We start from the raw sequence: 16,082 nt of genomic DNA, 5'->3' as shown, positions 1-16,082 counted from the left end.
ATCGCTGTCTTGATCCCTCTACAGGTCGTATCTATCTTTCTAGGCATGTTGTGTTTGATGAAACTTGTTTTCCTTTTTCATCTTGTTCTTCTTCTTCTTCTTCTTCCCCAATTCCATCAGTTACTCACTTACATTCTTTTTTCTGGCCCTCCACTTCTTCTTCTGTTTCTTCTTCTTTACGCTCTTCTTCTTCTGTATCTCCTTCCTCATCTGCACCTCCCCTTGTTCCTCTTCCTGTTCCTAGTTCTGCTAATCCCCCTATTTCTTCTACTGATCTTTCTCTCTCTATTCCTAGTTCTACAGTTCCTTCCTCCTCTTATCCTATTCCTATATCTTCAATTTCTATTGATTTACCTCTCTCTGCTCCAGTTTCTACTCATCTTGCTCCTCATATCTGCTCCAATACTCATTCTATGGTCACTAGGTCCAAATCTACTTCTCTTTCTCCTACTGCTCATCTGGCTCATGTTCCCACTGAACCTTCTTCCTATAAGGAAGCCTCTCAATCTTCAGATTGGACTCAAGCTATGCATGACGAATTTCATGCTCTTCAACTTCAACATACTTGGTCCTTAGTTGACCTTCCACCCAACAAGAATGTCATTGGGTGTAAGTGGGTTTATCGCTTGAAAAAGAACTCTGATGGTTCCATTGCTCGTTATAAAGCCCGGTTAGTGGCTAAAGGTTATCTCCAGGAGGAGGGGATTGATTATCAAGAAACCTTTAGTCCTGTTGCAAAGCAGCCTACTATTCGCATTTTATTGTGTCTTGCCCTTCATTTTGGTTGGTCTATCAAACAATTGGATGTATCTAATGCTTTCTTGCATGGTGTCCTTCATGAGGAGGTTTATATGACTCAACCCTCTGGTTTTATTGATTCTTCTCATCCTCATAAGGTGTGTAAACTGCATAAAGCCTTGTATGGGCTTAAGCAAGCTCCTCGGGCATGGTTTTCTACATTCTCCACTTTTCTCTTGTCCCAAGGTTTCATTGCTAGTCATTGTGACTCTTCTTTGTTTATTAAGAAGACTACATCTGCCATCACCATTCTGCTTATATATGTTGATGATATTTTGCTAACTGGGAGTGATGGTTCTTATATTACCTCGTTGCTTGCTCAAATGCATCAAGTGTTTTCCATGAAAGAGTTGGGTTTTCTGAATTATTTCTTGGGCATCTCTGTTCACACTTCTGCTGCTGGTTTCTTTTTGCATCAATCTAAGTATGCCACTGAGATCTTAGCCAAAGCTGGGATGTCCCACTGCAAGCCCTATGCCTCTCCCATGGCTACTAAATCCTCCAGCTTTCCTAACTCTGATCTTCCTTTTGCTCAGCCTGCTTTGTATCGCAGTATTGTTGGGGCTCTTCAATATTTGACCATTACTCGCCCTGACATTGCTTTTGCTGTCAACTCTGCCTGTCAACATATGCACGCTCCTTTGGTTAGTCATTTTAATGCTGTCAAACGCTTATTGCGTTATTTGAAAGGAACTCTTGCTAAGGGTCTTCAGTTTCAGCCAGGTCCTCTTGTTCTCACTGCCTATTCGGATTCCGACTGGGCTGGGAACGCCATTGACCGCAGATCCACTACTGGTTTTTGTATTTTTCTGGGTCCCAACTTGATTTCTTGGTCTGCGAAGAAATAACCTACTGTTTCTCGCTCCTCCACTGAAGCTGAATATCGCGCTCTTGCTCAGACTTCAGCCGAGCTTAGCTGGCTTGGCATGCTTCTTCGAGATCTGCACATTCCTCTTGACCCACCTACTCTATGGTGTGACAATCTCTCTGCCATTGCCCTGTCTAGTAATCCGGTTTTTCATGCTCGGTCTAAACATATTGAAGTGGACTATCATTTTGTCCGTGAGCGTGTTGCTTCCAACCAGTTGCTTATCAAACATCTTGCTACTGCTGACCAGATTGCTGATATCCTCACCAAACCTCTTTCAGTTTCTCGGTTTAACTTTCTTCAGCACAAGCTTCTGGCTCATTCTTCTCCTGTCAGCTTGCCGGGGCATGTTACGCAACCTCAGTTGCAGAATTCACAGCATGATCAGTTGCAGAATTCACAGCATGATGATCAATCTGTTTGAAGTCTGTTAGATTAGTCAACACTAGTTAGTATTAACTATAGCAGTTGTAAAGTTGTTAGAACTATAGTTAATTGTAACTATAGTTAGGTAGAGTATATTAGTTTATAAATACTGTACATGTGCAGATTGATTTAAAAAAAATTAATAAAAAATCTGTTTTGACTCTTCTTCATTTTCTTGAATCTGCTTTATGAAATCTGCTTTAGGTATTTGTAATTTTTCAAACTACAGAGGGCAATCTGTACTTTAAGCAAACCTCAAGGGGTGCATTTGTAATTTACCATTTTTTAAAAAAAATATGCAGAAAAGTAGAGAGATAATGTGACTTAATAAACTCAAAACACTGACTTCTAACCGTGTTTCCAAAATATGCCTTTATTAACAATTTTATTTTTTATTTTTTATTTTTTATAATTGGTATTAGGATTAATTTATACGCATCTTGAATATTAATAATTAAAATTTTAAATTATTTTTATGTATTTATAAATATTTTTTTAAAACAAAGAAGTGTAATTCTATAATTAATAATTAAAATTTTAAATTATTTTAGGGCGGATTGCACTAATAGTCCCTAGAGTTTAAGACTCGTGTCACTTTGATCGTTGACTTTTCAATTGTGACATATTTGACCCTAAAGTTTGAATCTTGTTCCAAATAAGGACAATTGAAGATACCATTGCTCAATTTCAAAGGTAAAGTTGTCAATTTGATAAAATATAAACTAAATTGACAAAAATAAATATCAAAAAATATATTTGAATTTTTAAAAATAATTTATACCCACCAAAGATAAAATTATGTAAAATTGACAAATCTTTTAGACTTTTTTTTTTTACGAAATTAATTTTTATTATGTGTTTGGATGATGGTCATGTAATGGGTGGTTGTTAGACTTTTAATGTGTAATCGATATATTTAATATATGAAATGCTTTTAGTTTAGATTTTTTTGATTTAATGGATTGGTTTAATAATGATATCAAAGTTATCGCCGTATTTGACTTTTGAAAAAATATAAACTAATTTAAAGAAAATAAAAACAACCACCCAATATATGATCAGCACATACCCACTCAAGAATTTTAATCCTCTACACCCAACATCACAAAATGCCTTAACACATCAGATACTTAATCACATCTTGGATCATGAATAGGATTAGATTAGTCATAAATCATGCATCATCTTAATCAAATACAAGTAGGCTTAATTAATCAAGGTTAGCACAAAACTCAATTAAGCTCAATTTAATCATATACGGTTTTACCAAATTGAGGCCCCGTTTGGGAACTTACCTTTTTAGCCAAAAAGTCAAAAAGTTACTAAATTAGCCAAAAAGCCAACAACCCATACCAAAAAGTCAAAGATTCTCTTTTCTCTCTACTTTTTGCACATCTTTTCGTAATTAGCCAAAAAGTCATCCCAAACATACAAATTTTTTTAGCTACCTTTTTAGCCAAATAGCCAAAAAATTACTAAATTAGCCTGTTCCCAAACGAGGCCTGAATCAATTTTTAACAAAACTTCTCTGATGATTCTAAAAATTTTAATTAGTCAATTCATGTACTCAAATTCGGTTTCTAAAAACATTTAAGTCTTGTTTAGAAAGAGGCTTTTTTACTAACTTTTTGGTTTTTTGGCTATAATATGATGTAAAAAAATTAGTATGTTTGAGATGAATTTTTAGTTTTTACAAAAAAAACTGTGCAAAATAAGGTTAAATTATACCCCAAACTAGGTTCTCCAATGTGTGAAGGAGGACGAGGAGGTTGGAAGCCGGTGATGAGGAAGAGATGGGAAGGTGGATTGCAGAGGGCATCAATGGCGAGTGGATTAGTAACGGTATTTGTTGATGATATACTAGAGATGATGAATCCAAAGGGCCTGTTCAATCTTTTCAGCAATTTTGAGTGGTAAAGGATGTGTTCATTCTGGAAAAAAGAAGGAAAGCAATGGGTTCAAGATTTGGGTTCGTCTAGTACAACTGTCCAGTATCGGCAGAAGTGGCAGTTCAAAAGACAAATGGAATCTGGTGCGAGGATAAGAGATTGAAAATGAAGATGGCAGAATTTAACAGGATTGTGCCGAAGAAGAATGGAAAGGATGAAGAAGTTAATATGACTATGCAGAGGAATCATCTGGGACTAAAGCCATCTTTGGCACTTGCGAAGGAGAAGTGTCCTATGCAATCAAAGAAGAAAAGAAGGGGTCAAAAATCATACGCTGAGGTAGTATCAGGAAGAGAGGAACAAGGGACGGACGCTATCACAGTTATGGTGAAAGAAGAAGGAAATGAGTGATTGTATGATAGTGTGATTGTGAAGCTTAAAACCTTCTTCTCATTTCATGACTTTAAGGAGGAGGTTACTAGAAGAGGAATGAAGGAGGTTCTTGTTCGTGAAGGAGGTGAAAGATTAGTAGTCTTGACATTTAGCTCAGAACTTGCACTCAAGGAGGAGACTGTAAGCTTAAAACAATGGGTGTATGAGTGGTGTGATTCAGTTTTAGAATGGAGACGTGGAGTTTATGAAGATTGGAAGAGATGTGTTTGGATTTACTGTTTTGGTGTCCCATTAAATTTATGGAGTGTGAATACATTCAAAAGTATTGGTAGAGTATGGGGTGAAGTTATGCAGTTAGAGTGGTTACAAAGTCCATGGAGAATATTAATAAGGTCATTTCTCTGAGATGCAACGAAAGCTTGGTTCCAGTTCGGGTTTGTGAGGCAATGGAAATTCCACTGCATCATTTGAACTGTAGTAGTATGAGCAGAGACACTAAGGAGGGCACCATTGAGGAGGTGGACCAGATCTCTATCAATGGAGGTCATCGGAGGGGAGGTGGTACGGGGAAAAAGGTAAGGGAGGTGGCAAAACTAAGTGGTGAGGTGGGTGTGGAGGACTAGGTGGCAAGCAAGGACCTGGACACGGGCAAAACAAAGCTCTGTGGATCTACATGGTGAAAGAACATGTAATGACAGTATGTTGGAATCAATGGTCAAGAACACTGACATGGAGTTGGGAATATCAACAGGTGGTGGCTACAGTAACGATATGAAAGTGAAGGGAGTGAAAAAGTCGTAGGTGGAAGAGATGGGTAGTATGCATGGGATGGATGATATAGTTGTAACTAAAGGCTTCTTAAGAAGTGTTAGTGGGCTTGATAAGGATATGCCTAGTATCAATTTAGAGGTAGTGCTTAGTGAGCCCCAAAGGAGGGTTTCGTTGGGGTAGGAAACATGTAGTCTGTTGTCTGGGTGTATTGGGCTAGGTTCTAAACAGAGGGAGTATGATCAAAAGAGTAAAGGTGTATTATCAAGGAAGAGAATAGTAGGCACTACAAGAATTTACACAATTGCCGACCACTTTTGCTGACCAAAAAAATTTCGGTCGCCAAAAAATAACATTTGGTGACCAAATATTAATTAGTCGCGAATGATTATTATTTTTGGCGACCAAATATTATTGGTCGCAAAAGGTTATATTTTGGCGACCAAAAAATGAGTTGGTCGCAGAAAGTGATATACTTTTGCCGACTAACTACAAATTTGGTCGCGGAAGGTCACATATTTTTTGGCGACCAAAAATTTGGTCGCCAAAAACTTATTTTCAGCAACCAAAAAAAATTAATTGCCAAATTTGTATTTTTAGCGACTAATATTTTAGTCGCCATTGATTAAGATTTGGCGACTAAAAAAGTTTGTCGGTGTAGGTACTTTTTCTGCGACTAATTTGATCTCTTGGTGGCCAAAAGTTTGTGGAGGGAAATTTGAAACATAGAGGGGGAAATGGGTTATGTTGGCGACAAAAAAAATTTGGTCGCCAATCAAAAAACGACGTCGTTTTGTTCCTGGGAAACAGAAAAAAAAAATTAAAAAAATTTAGAACCAGTGAGTAGCCTTTGTGTATGTGAGGCAGATTTGAACCCTTCTTCCTTTGTGGAATCTATGGAAGGGTTGACGAGTGATATTATGGCGATGAATGAAAGAGAGAAAGGGGTTGCATCGTTGGGGTTAGCTTCGGTGGAGGTTGCACAGGGGGATCTGTTTCGGCGAGTTACTCAGTCGAAGCCCTTTGAGGAGTTAAGAGAGGAGCTTAATCGTATGAAGGCTTCCATGTCTGGTGTGGATCGGGGGGATCTGATCCCATGTGATCTTATCCAAGAGGAAACTTCAACCCTAACAGCTTCTGCCCTAAATCTTCTCCAATCTCGGTGGTCAGACAACGTAGAAATGGAGGGGAGTGAGGAAGCTGTTGTAGATCGCGAATAAGTATATCCCAGACAGCCTCTTTCTTGCTAGGGCGAGAAATCTGGTATCGAAGCTTGATGCCCTTCCGATGGCTGGGAGTGTCCATTCTCATGGAGTTGGTGGTGGTATGGCTGATTCGAAGGTTTACACACCTATTAGAGGTCGATCTGGGTCAGGTGGTCGTGGAGGAAGGGAAGGCAGAGGCCAAAATCCTCTGGCCCTGAATCCTGAGTTGAATGTGGTTTCAACTGTAGACAATGCGGCTCCTGATAAGTCATGGGCTTCTATTTCTGATCTCTCTTGCTCTGTCTTTCTGGTATGTGTGTGCGCTCTCTCTCTCTCTCTCTCTCTCTCCATCGATTTCTGATCTCTCTCGCTCTGTCTTTATGTCAACTTTTTTTTGTTCTTTTAGGGCTTAATTGATTGATGTTAATTTTTTTTAATGAGAATTTGATATGCTAAATAAAAGATTTTCATTGATGGGTGGTTTAGGGAAATGGGTTATGTTGAAATTGGGTTATATAGTATATTCACCAAGTGTTTGATAAAATGTCAAAGTGAAAAACCTTCAATTGATTAGTATTACAGTTCATGTGCATGAAGTTGTTGCTAGGGCTCTAAATTTTGTCAAATTTTAATTGCAGATTAAGCATACTATTTGTTCGGATTGGTTGTTCTACTTTTCGCTCTCCTGGTAATCCTAACTGCCCTTTTAACCTTGAATTGATTTAAAAGTTTTAATTTTGTATTATAAATCTAAGGGGACACTGCATTTGCCCAAACTGTTTAGCTGATGATCTCAGGTTTAACTTGTAAATGCTGCTGATTAGAAGTTCAAAATTAAACATTCAATTTTGAACGTCTAAAATATGAAGTTAGAGGTTAGAAGATGCATAAGAAATGGGAGGGGTTTTCAATATAAGGCACAATATGCTGCTGAAGTGACAAGCGATTTCGTTTAGATTTGAGAAGCAATTGTGTTGTATATTGGCTGTATAAGTGTTGCTTCGATAGAATCTTTTAAAAAAAAAAAATTTGTGGTATGCATTTTTGGATAGGGACCTTTATGATTATGATTTCTAACAAACTATATTGAAACTGATCTGGTGGGTCTTGCTATATTTTTTAAACGATGTCCAAACCTTCAGACGTTGATCATAGATCATGATGCAACAGGTCAATATGTGAGTATCTAGACAACCATTCTAGCCTCTTCCAAATTGTTGCTTCTTAAATTTTAGCTGGTTTCAAGTGAATTTTTGTTTCAATTGTCAGGAGACACTCTCACAGGAGTTACAATGGAAAGAAATTTGGTGTTGCTTGCCAAGTTTGAAAAAATTATCATTTAAAAACTTCAAGGTAACAGCCTTCCAATTGTATTTGTTAATGTTGTTGACGAATCAAGGACCAGTCCTAGAGGAGGTTCTTGTGGAACTGAGAATGTGAGACCTCATTGACAAATTGTCCAAGTATGTCTCTCTCAGTAGTTCTAAGAAACTAAGAGTTTACCCTTCATTTTGATCAATTATAATGATGACAAATTGGAGACTGAGTTTGTCTTTAATTTTGATGAATTATAATGTTTGTATGGATAATTTAGCTTTTGTTTTGTTACTTCCTAATGCTTACAGTTGTTTTGCTACTTTTGTTGCTACTTGTTGCCATGCATATTTTTTGAAATCATATATATGTGACCTCTTAATATTTAATGTTTGGCCACAGTTTATTTAACTCGTGGAATTACCCATTTATTTTTATTTTTTTTCAAATAACCAAATATTCCTTACATAGTCTTGGCCATTTTGCATTTTATCTCGCTACACTTAAATGGTTCCATTTATAAAGTTTATATACTGTTTATCCTGTTTAAATACTTTAATAAAAATAAAATAAAAGATAATATTTAATTCTTTAACTATTGCATGAAATGCTAATCTTTATTTGTTTTTAAAGATGAAATGCTCATCTATAAAGATTTTTAAAGATGAAATGTCATCTATGAGCAAGTTTTTATCTTAGGCATTAATTAGTTTTTACTTTTAATTAATACATGGGTGAAATTATAATTCTATCAGATGGAGTAAACAATACTAGTCATTATCATTTTTTTCTTATTTTTTATTTAAATAACTACACTGTTTTCAGCAGAAAAGAGTAAACACAAGTATTGTAGGTGGTTGTGATGCTCTGTTTCTTTATAAAGAATGGAGCTGTTACTGTCCAGGTGTCGTGTCTGCCTGCTATTACTGTCTATAAATTCTACAGGATTGTGATGTGTATGCTTTAGTTTAGCTTCTATGAGTAGCTGCCCAGGTGCCGTGTGTGAGTGTGTGTCTCTGCCTTGCTGCTGTTGATTCTGCCTTGCTGCTGCTAGCTCTGTTTTGCTGGCTGTTTAGCAACTGTCTACGTGTTGTTTGTGAGTGTGTATCGCTGTTTCTGCAGCTATTGCCTCACATGTACTGTGGCCATTTTTGTAGGGGCTGTTTTTGTTTGTTGGGTTTTAGTTGGTTTTATTTTCTTCTGTTGGTTTTGTCATTTTTATTTATTTATTTTTGCTGGGTTGTTTTGTCATGTTTGGGCTTGGGGCATGCCCCCTTGTAATCTTGTATTTTTTCCTGTTTTAATTTATGATTTATTCACCCAAAACAAAAAAAAAAAAAAGAAGAAAAAAGTCTTGGGTTTAGGGGAAACACCAACATCGTCATGCATAACAAAGTCTATTTATTTCTTTATAATAACTGTTAGTTAATTAATATATACAATATAGTAACATCACATAATATTGTGTTCATGTTATTTAATTATTATATAATACTACTACTACTATATTATTGCTACGTTAATGTTCTATCCATTATTATAGGTATTATCATTATGCCATGCCACTGATTTGAGCACTAACTTCTTAAATTAATAGCGTCTAAAAAAGCTAATGCCGTAAAATTGCTTATTTGACTATAAGTCTAGGACACTTGAACAGATAAAAACTCTCTTTTTATTGGATGATGGAAAAATAAATTAGTTTTTCTAATTGTAAAATTTTGATACATGATCACAATTGTATAGTGCTGTGTTAGAGATATGTTTTTGACAAATGACTTTAAACATAATATATTGCTAACATTGCTTTTCATGAAATGATGATAACAAACATAACATAATAAATTTTAGATCACCATTGAAGCACCATCTTGTGAAACTAAGTTGAATGAGGGATAGTTTGTTATTGATAGTTTTATGTGAGTTTCCAGAATATTGAAGCAATTGACAGATGAGCAAACTTTGAAAGATATGTTGTTATTCTGTACTTTTTAAGGACTTGAAGTAGTGAAATGTTGAGTTTCCACAAATTTTCCAGTCAGAAAGGCATAAACAAGATCTCTTAGCTGAGATAGTTTTGGAGGAGCAACGTGGTAGGGAACTATCTAAATTGTAACAGAATTGCTTCCTAATACAAAGAGCTCTACAATTGTGGATAAACCATCTCGGGCCTGAAAGGTATGGTTCTCAATCTCCATGTGTAAACTGCAGGATCTGTCTTTAGTCCTTGTTGAGAGTAGTGATGATAAAGTGTTCTATTAACTTCAATGCTTCTGCAATTTGCTAGAGGAGTAATGACAGAAATAAGGTGTCTAAACGATTGACTGAAGAAGCAGAGAAATATTTTGAGGACTTCATTTCAAATGTTGAAGATATTAAAATTTCTTTATTTGATGGAGAAAGGAGTGATGCAAGTTTGACTTTAGGAGTAACAAAGACTAGAGATGCAGTGTCACATTCTAGGGAAACAGAAACGATTTATAATACAGCAGGATCTAATTCTCTTCCTATTGAAATGGATGGTGTTATTCTGCCTTGGTTGCAGTAGGAGACCGCTAATGATGGTTCCCCTCTTCCATCGAAGAATAAGAGAGAGCTTCTTGTGACTCCAAAAAGTATCTTATGGGATGCAACTCAGGTAACCTTCAAACTGTCACATAGTTGTAATATTTTAATTCATAAATTGCTGTTCTAACCTTTGCTGACTAAAAGTTATTGCACAGAACATACTTTCATTTAGTTGTAAGTTGACTACTTCACTGGCTTACAATACTTTCATTTAGATGTAAGTTGTTTGCTTCATTGGTTTATAAGAAATTAGTTGCCTTTTGTACTTGTGATAAGAATTATACAATATCAACTCTTCAGATTTTAAATTAAGGTTGGTAAATTTTTAAACAAGATTTTTTTAGCTGAAATTTTAAGTTTAATAGAACTTTATATTTTATAGGTTGAAATTTGACAGCATATAGAACATTGAAAGGGGAAAATAAACAGATTTTACAATCTTCTCTTTTTTTTTGGATAAGTACAGACTTTACAATCTTTACACGTGCGTATCTTAAAAGTGAAAATTTTAAGTTGGTACATGCAGTTTTCAAACTCTGACTTTTCTCAATTATTTGGTCATGTCTCATTTGAGTTTTAATTGTTTTACAAAATTGTTCAAATGGCATTTATATAGGCAAACATGATGTGGTTACAATAATTTATGTTTGTATTTGCTTGAAGTCAATGCTATTGCTGTGTAATAAAATGTTGCTTACTTGCCAATGCATTCAACCCAAACTGTCTACCAATCCTTTAGTTGTCCAACCACCCAAGTAACTAGGTTGACTTGGGGCATCATGCTGATATCAAAATGCCTATTAACAAACATAATTAGCAAAAAAGATGAGAAATAATTTGAAGACAAATTATGATGACCTTGATCTAGTGCACTGTTCATAGCCCTATTGGTGCCACAAGATCCATTTAAGGAAATGCTAATTTACTTCACTCTGTTTTTTATTTTGTTTTCTTTGACTAGTAAATAATTCTTCAAGTCTACTGCCATCTCCACTTATTGAAAGGCTTTAAACTCCATTCTGGTTTTTAAAACATTGATTATAGAACAGAATGTGTTTCACTCAAACATTATTTATAGGATATAGTTTCAACACTTTTTTGCATCACCCATCAATAGGGAATTTCGGGTCCTCAATTCAATATTGCTCATATTAATTTGCATTTTTTTCCTCTAATTAAATTCTTAGATTTTGACCATCTGTTTTTGGTTGCTTGGAATATTAGTTAGGTGATTAGATTTGCTGCAGAACCATGTTCTGCACTTTTTTTTTTTTTTTTTGTTGCAACAATGTGAAACTCATTTAGGCCATTATTCATGGGTATAAAGTGGATGACTTGCAAATAAGCATGCATTGTGGCTGTAACCAAAAGTTAATGGTGGCAAGGAGAGAATCTGTTGAGTGGATTTTAAGGGTTAGGAGTTAAAAGGATGTAACCAAAAGTAAAAGCCATGTGTGGTACAATTAACTCTTTATACAACAGAAATGGGTGATCATGAGCAAGATGGGGAAGCAATTGAGCTTGCCTTCAGTAAGAAGAAAATTGAAGCAAGGAAGAATTGGCTCCGACAGTTTGAGGTTGGAAGTTAAATTTCTTTCTTCCATAAAATCTAAGGTGTTCTGTAATTGTTCTTTTTCTAATAACACTTTCTTTGTCTATGTGATTTGCAGCCTGGCACTTACCTTGATCAGAAGGAGAAGGTCATCAAGTACAGTGATTTTGTCAACAAAGAGCTTATATTGTTTTCTATGGCAGATCTTCAACGGTCAATTCCTTCAATGGTTGATGGCCTAAAACCAGGTCAAAGGAAGATCCTTTTCTAGAATATTCAGTTAATGCTAATTACTATACAATTTTTTGAAACTCTTGTTTTACATCATTCTCTCCCTTTAGGAAAAAAAAACCTCACCCTCAATTTACTATGAATCGAAACTTCATACGTTTGAGCTTGTCTGCATCTATCTTATAGTTAAGGATAATCTTTTCACTTACTTGACTTTGGAAAAGTGTAACTCCTCTTGGGATGATTATTGGATGCATATGTCACATAAAGGATACTTGCTCCCATCTATGTGCATTCTCTCTTAGTTCTTTTAGGAAATAACAATTCCTTGAATTCTTAAATTACTTAAGCAAGGAATTTTGGCATCTTCTTAAAAACCCTTCTTTTCATTAGTTCGGTCAAGGTCGTACACTTTAGTAGGACAAGGAAAATAACTAAGAGCATAGTCAAAAAGTGGTTGCACACCTTTGTTTTTAATTGCACTGCCCAATAATACAAGAACAAACTTCTGCGCTGTGGTAGCCCTCCGGTTTTCCCCTGTTATTAAGCCATCAGTTGGTGAATATTTTGAACTACATAATTTGATCTCATCTTGCAATTTGACAAATTTTTTTTTTTTTTGTTTGACGAATCTTCACTTTCTGTAACAAGACTTCCAACTTTTGCAATAATGTCTTGGATTTTTTCTTGGTATACTTTCAAGACTTTTTCTTCATTTATTTCTTGGACACGAGACAATATAGATTTGTCTTCAAACGTGAGCCCTTCAAGGATAGTTTCGACATAAGTATTAATAGTATGGTGCTTAGGCTTGTATTTTTCCTCCAATAATTGCTCATAATTCCATGGCAAAAAAATCTCCATTATATGCCTTTTCATTCTTGACCATGAACGAATACGCACCTTGCCATGTTGCTCTCTTGATGATTTCAAATCTAACTATCACCAAAGTGCAGGACCTGTAAGCTTTAATAACACAAACCTCTACTTTTATTTGTTTGGAATTTTCATATTTTCAATATATATATATATCTAGTATCCAATCTAGAATATCTTAAAATATTCACCACCACTAAATTTAGGTAAATTTTCATGATACCTATAATCTTGATGATAAGAAAAGTCCACGAGCTCGGGTTACGACCTGTCCGAAGGCAACCATGGTTATGAATTGCCCCTCGGGGAAGACCTCGTTCTGACACCAATTGACACAGTGGTAATGGAGGAAGGAACTAATTATTGTTCTAGTAGACAACATGGGCTTGATATCATTTTAGATTAGATGTGATTTATTGAATCCATAGGAACAACATTGAATCCACAAGGACAATAAAACAGAAACTCTTTGAAAATAATGTTGATTAAAAGAATAAGTTACTCATGCCTGTAGGCTCCTATGTCAGTTGAGCAAAGTTTCATCTTTTATTCTCGCTAGTGTGAAATCTATGAGTTTGACTGAGGTTGGGCTGTACGGGATGAGGGATGCTTGATTGGGTTGGTTTTCTTTCCAAATTTTGATGTACAGGATGGGTGGGATGAGGCTTCAAACATGGCATCAAAGACTTTTTGAAAATCAATGTATAGACTAGTAATTGCGTAGTGTAGTAAGTATAGATCAGAGCAGGCACAACATCACCTATAATCTACAATTTATCCTTTCCTACTGTTGCTTTAAATTTGATGCTCTATGTCAAAGCCAGAAAGGACATTGTTAAGGTTCATGATTTTCATAAAGGTATTGACATCTTCATGATTTGACTGTTGTTTGGCAGTCATGATTGGTATGTAATGAGGTGTAATTGAAAAGACTCTTACTTTTTGCCAAATGATGTTTCTGGTCTCTAAAAGAATATTCAGTTAATGCTAATTACTACACAATTTTTTAATACTATGTTGTAGGAATTACCTGGTGTTTGGAGTCAGCAAGCAGATCCAAGTCAATGGAGCAGCACCTATTATGGTTACGGACAAGGTTATGATGCCTATGGTTATGGGACTACACATGATCCTTCATTATATGCATATGGTGCATACCCTGGTTACGCGCAGTACCCTCAACAGGTATGACGCTTTTAAAGAACATTGTTTTTTCCCTTTTGCTGGATGTGCTGTCCAGATTGCAATCTAGATAACATACAACTGGACTATTTTTTGATGCCTTATTTGTAGGAAAGTTAAAAAAAAAAAAATTCATTTATTATATACTTAGTTGTGGAACAATTAAAAGCATTGTAGGACACAGACCAAAACTATTAAACCTTGTTTTTCCTCGCATTTTGTGATGAGGATATTTGAAGGAGAAAAGGAACTGTTCAACTCAGGATTAAGAATTTTTTTTAGATATTGGATGGCCGGAGCCAAAAAAAAAAGGGAAACAAAAACAACTAAAAGAGGGGCTGTTATCTCAGTATTTGCGACTTGATTGATAGATGAGGAAATAGCTTCCTTGGCCAATAGATTTGTGCATCTGTTAGCTTCTCTCCAAACCAACACCAGCTGACACTGCCGTTCTTTATGCACGAGCTCTGCAATGTTATTACAAATATTTAATTGGGTTTCATCAAGCTGTGTTTCAAATTGTTATGTTTCAAATTGTTATGCTAGATATATGTGACTTGTGAATGAAAACTTAGAATAGTTGTATTGTGTCGAATGTTAATGAATTATGTATTGTGTCGAATGTTAATGATTAAGTTAATTTGAATGATGCATTAAAATTATAGGTTTGTTATGGATTGAATGAATTATTAGGAATTACAAGTGTATTGTTTTCCTGCTTTGACGACCAATTTATTAGTCGCGACATCCAAAAATAAGATTGTATCCAAAATGGGATGGCTCAGGAATTTCCTACCTTGAGCAATACTACAGGGCTAGTAAGATTGTATGTTTGATGATTATATAATTTATAATGTTCAATATTTATAGTGTGTACAGGTGAGTTTCATCCTGAGTTTAATTTTATTCATTTTTTTCGTATTTAGGGTTTTGAGAAACTGCAACATGTCTGGTGAAATCCCGAAATATATTTGGAAAATGATGAATCTGCAAATGTTGTAAGTAAAGCATGTTAAGCTTTGGTGAATGACTTTTATTTGACCTTCAGTGTTTTCATCAATGTATAATTGATTACACAACCAAAGCGATTTAATTTTCCATCCTGCTATTGTTATTGCTGTTAGTTTTTTTCACTGTCAAGGCACGAAAAGGACAAATCACAGCTCATTTATATGACAACGCTTATTGAATTTTGTTCACAAATAGTATATAATTTTTGATCATCATGCAGGTAGATTCTGTAGTTTACCTTGTTGACGCGTACGACAAAGAGAGATTTGCAGAGGCCAAAAAGGAGCTGGATGCCCTACATAAAAAAGAACAACAATACTCAACCTTGTTAACACCAGATGTTCTTTTTTTTTGAAATTGATGCTGATTATGTTAAATTTTTGTTAGAATGAATTGTTTTTTATTTTTTGGGGTTTAGAATAGGGTTTTGTGAATTGTTCCTTGTTTTTGGAATCAATGTTGCTACTGCTGAGTTATGTGTTGAAACTTGGATATAGAAAATTTTATAATAAGACCTGTTTTGATTATGAATTCGTCCTATTTTGATTATGAATTCGCTAAATATTACAGGTGTATTGTTTTCCTGCTTTGGCAACCAATTTATTAGTCGTGACCAATAAATTATTTTTTTTCGCAAAAAATGACAATTGCCGACCAAGAGTTTTGGTCGCAAAAAATACATCTATTGCCGACCAAAAACTTTGTTGGTCGTGGAAACTCACTTTTGCCTACCAACAGTTTTGGTCACGAAAAGTAACAATTGGCGACCAAACTAATTTTGGTTGCACAATGTCACAATTGGCGACCAAAATTTTTGGTCGCGAAATGTCACAATTGGCGACCAAACTTTTTGGTCGCGAAATGTGTCAATTGGCGACTAAGAAATTTGGTCGGCAAAAGGCGACTTTTCGCGACCAAAGTGTTTTAGCGACAAAATGAATTAGTCACGGTAATTAAATATTTAGCGACCAAAAATTTAGTCGGCAAATCCAACTTTTGCC

At 35.3% G+C, this 16,082-nt stretch overlaps 2 protein-coding genes across 4 annotated transcripts; both read left to right on the top strand.

The window, feature by feature from the left end:
* Positions 1-5,994: 5,994 nt before the first annotated feature.
* On the top strand, positions 5,995-7,810 carry LOC145792862 (uncharacterized). Of its 2 annotated transcripts, XR_014332986.1 has the most exons (4): positions 5,995-6,657; positions 6,986-7,035; positions 7,490-7,525; positions 7,617-7,810. XR_014332986.1 is itself a non-coding variant. In XM_082874653.1 (3 exons), exons 1-3 carry the CDS (start codon positions 6,430-6,432, stop codon positions 7,672-7,674), a joined length of 336 nt encoding a protein of 111 aa, XP_082730779.1. In that variant the 5' UTR covers positions 5,995-6,429; the 3' UTR covers positions 7,675-7,810. The 2 variants fall into 2 exon arrangements, 1 of the variants encoding a protein (XP_082730779.1); XM_082874653.1 differs by lacking the exon at positions 7,490-7,525.
* A 1,847-nt stretch (positions 7,811-9,657) lies between these two features.
* Positions 9,658-15,612, top strand: LOC114281368 (DNA topoisomerase 2-like). 2 transcript variants are annotated; one of them, XM_082874654.1, is made up of 7 exons: positions 9,701-9,839; positions 10,210-10,299; positions 11,712-11,806; positions 11,900-12,029; positions 13,912-14,073; positions 14,997-15,068; positions 15,302-15,612. In XM_082874654.1, the coding sequence occupies exons 2-5, from the start codon at positions 10,284-10,286 to the stop codon at positions 13,989-13,991; spliced, it is 321 nt and encodes a 106-aa protein (XP_082730780.1). In that variant the 5' UTR covers positions 9,701-9,839; positions 10,210-10,283; the 3' UTR covers positions 13,992-14,073; positions 14,997-15,068; positions 15,302-15,612. The 2 variants fall into 2 exon arrangements, with proteins under 2 accessions (XP_082730781.1, XP_082730780.1); XM_082874655.1 differs by lacking the exon at positions 14,997-15,068 and having other exon boundaries at positions 9,658-9,839; positions 10,207-10,299.
* The last annotated feature ends 470 nt before the right edge of the window (positions 15,613-16,082 follow it).

Source organism: Camellia sinensis, chromosome 6, assembly GCF_055761805.1.
Source record: "Camellia sinensis isolate YWXY chromosome 6, ASM5576180v1, whole genome shotgun sequence".
Taxonomy (NCBI): Eukaryota; Viridiplantae; Streptophyta; class Magnoliopsida; order Ericales; family Theaceae; genus Camellia; species Camellia sinensis.
This window is presented reverse-complemented; position numbering and strand designations above follow the sequence as displayed.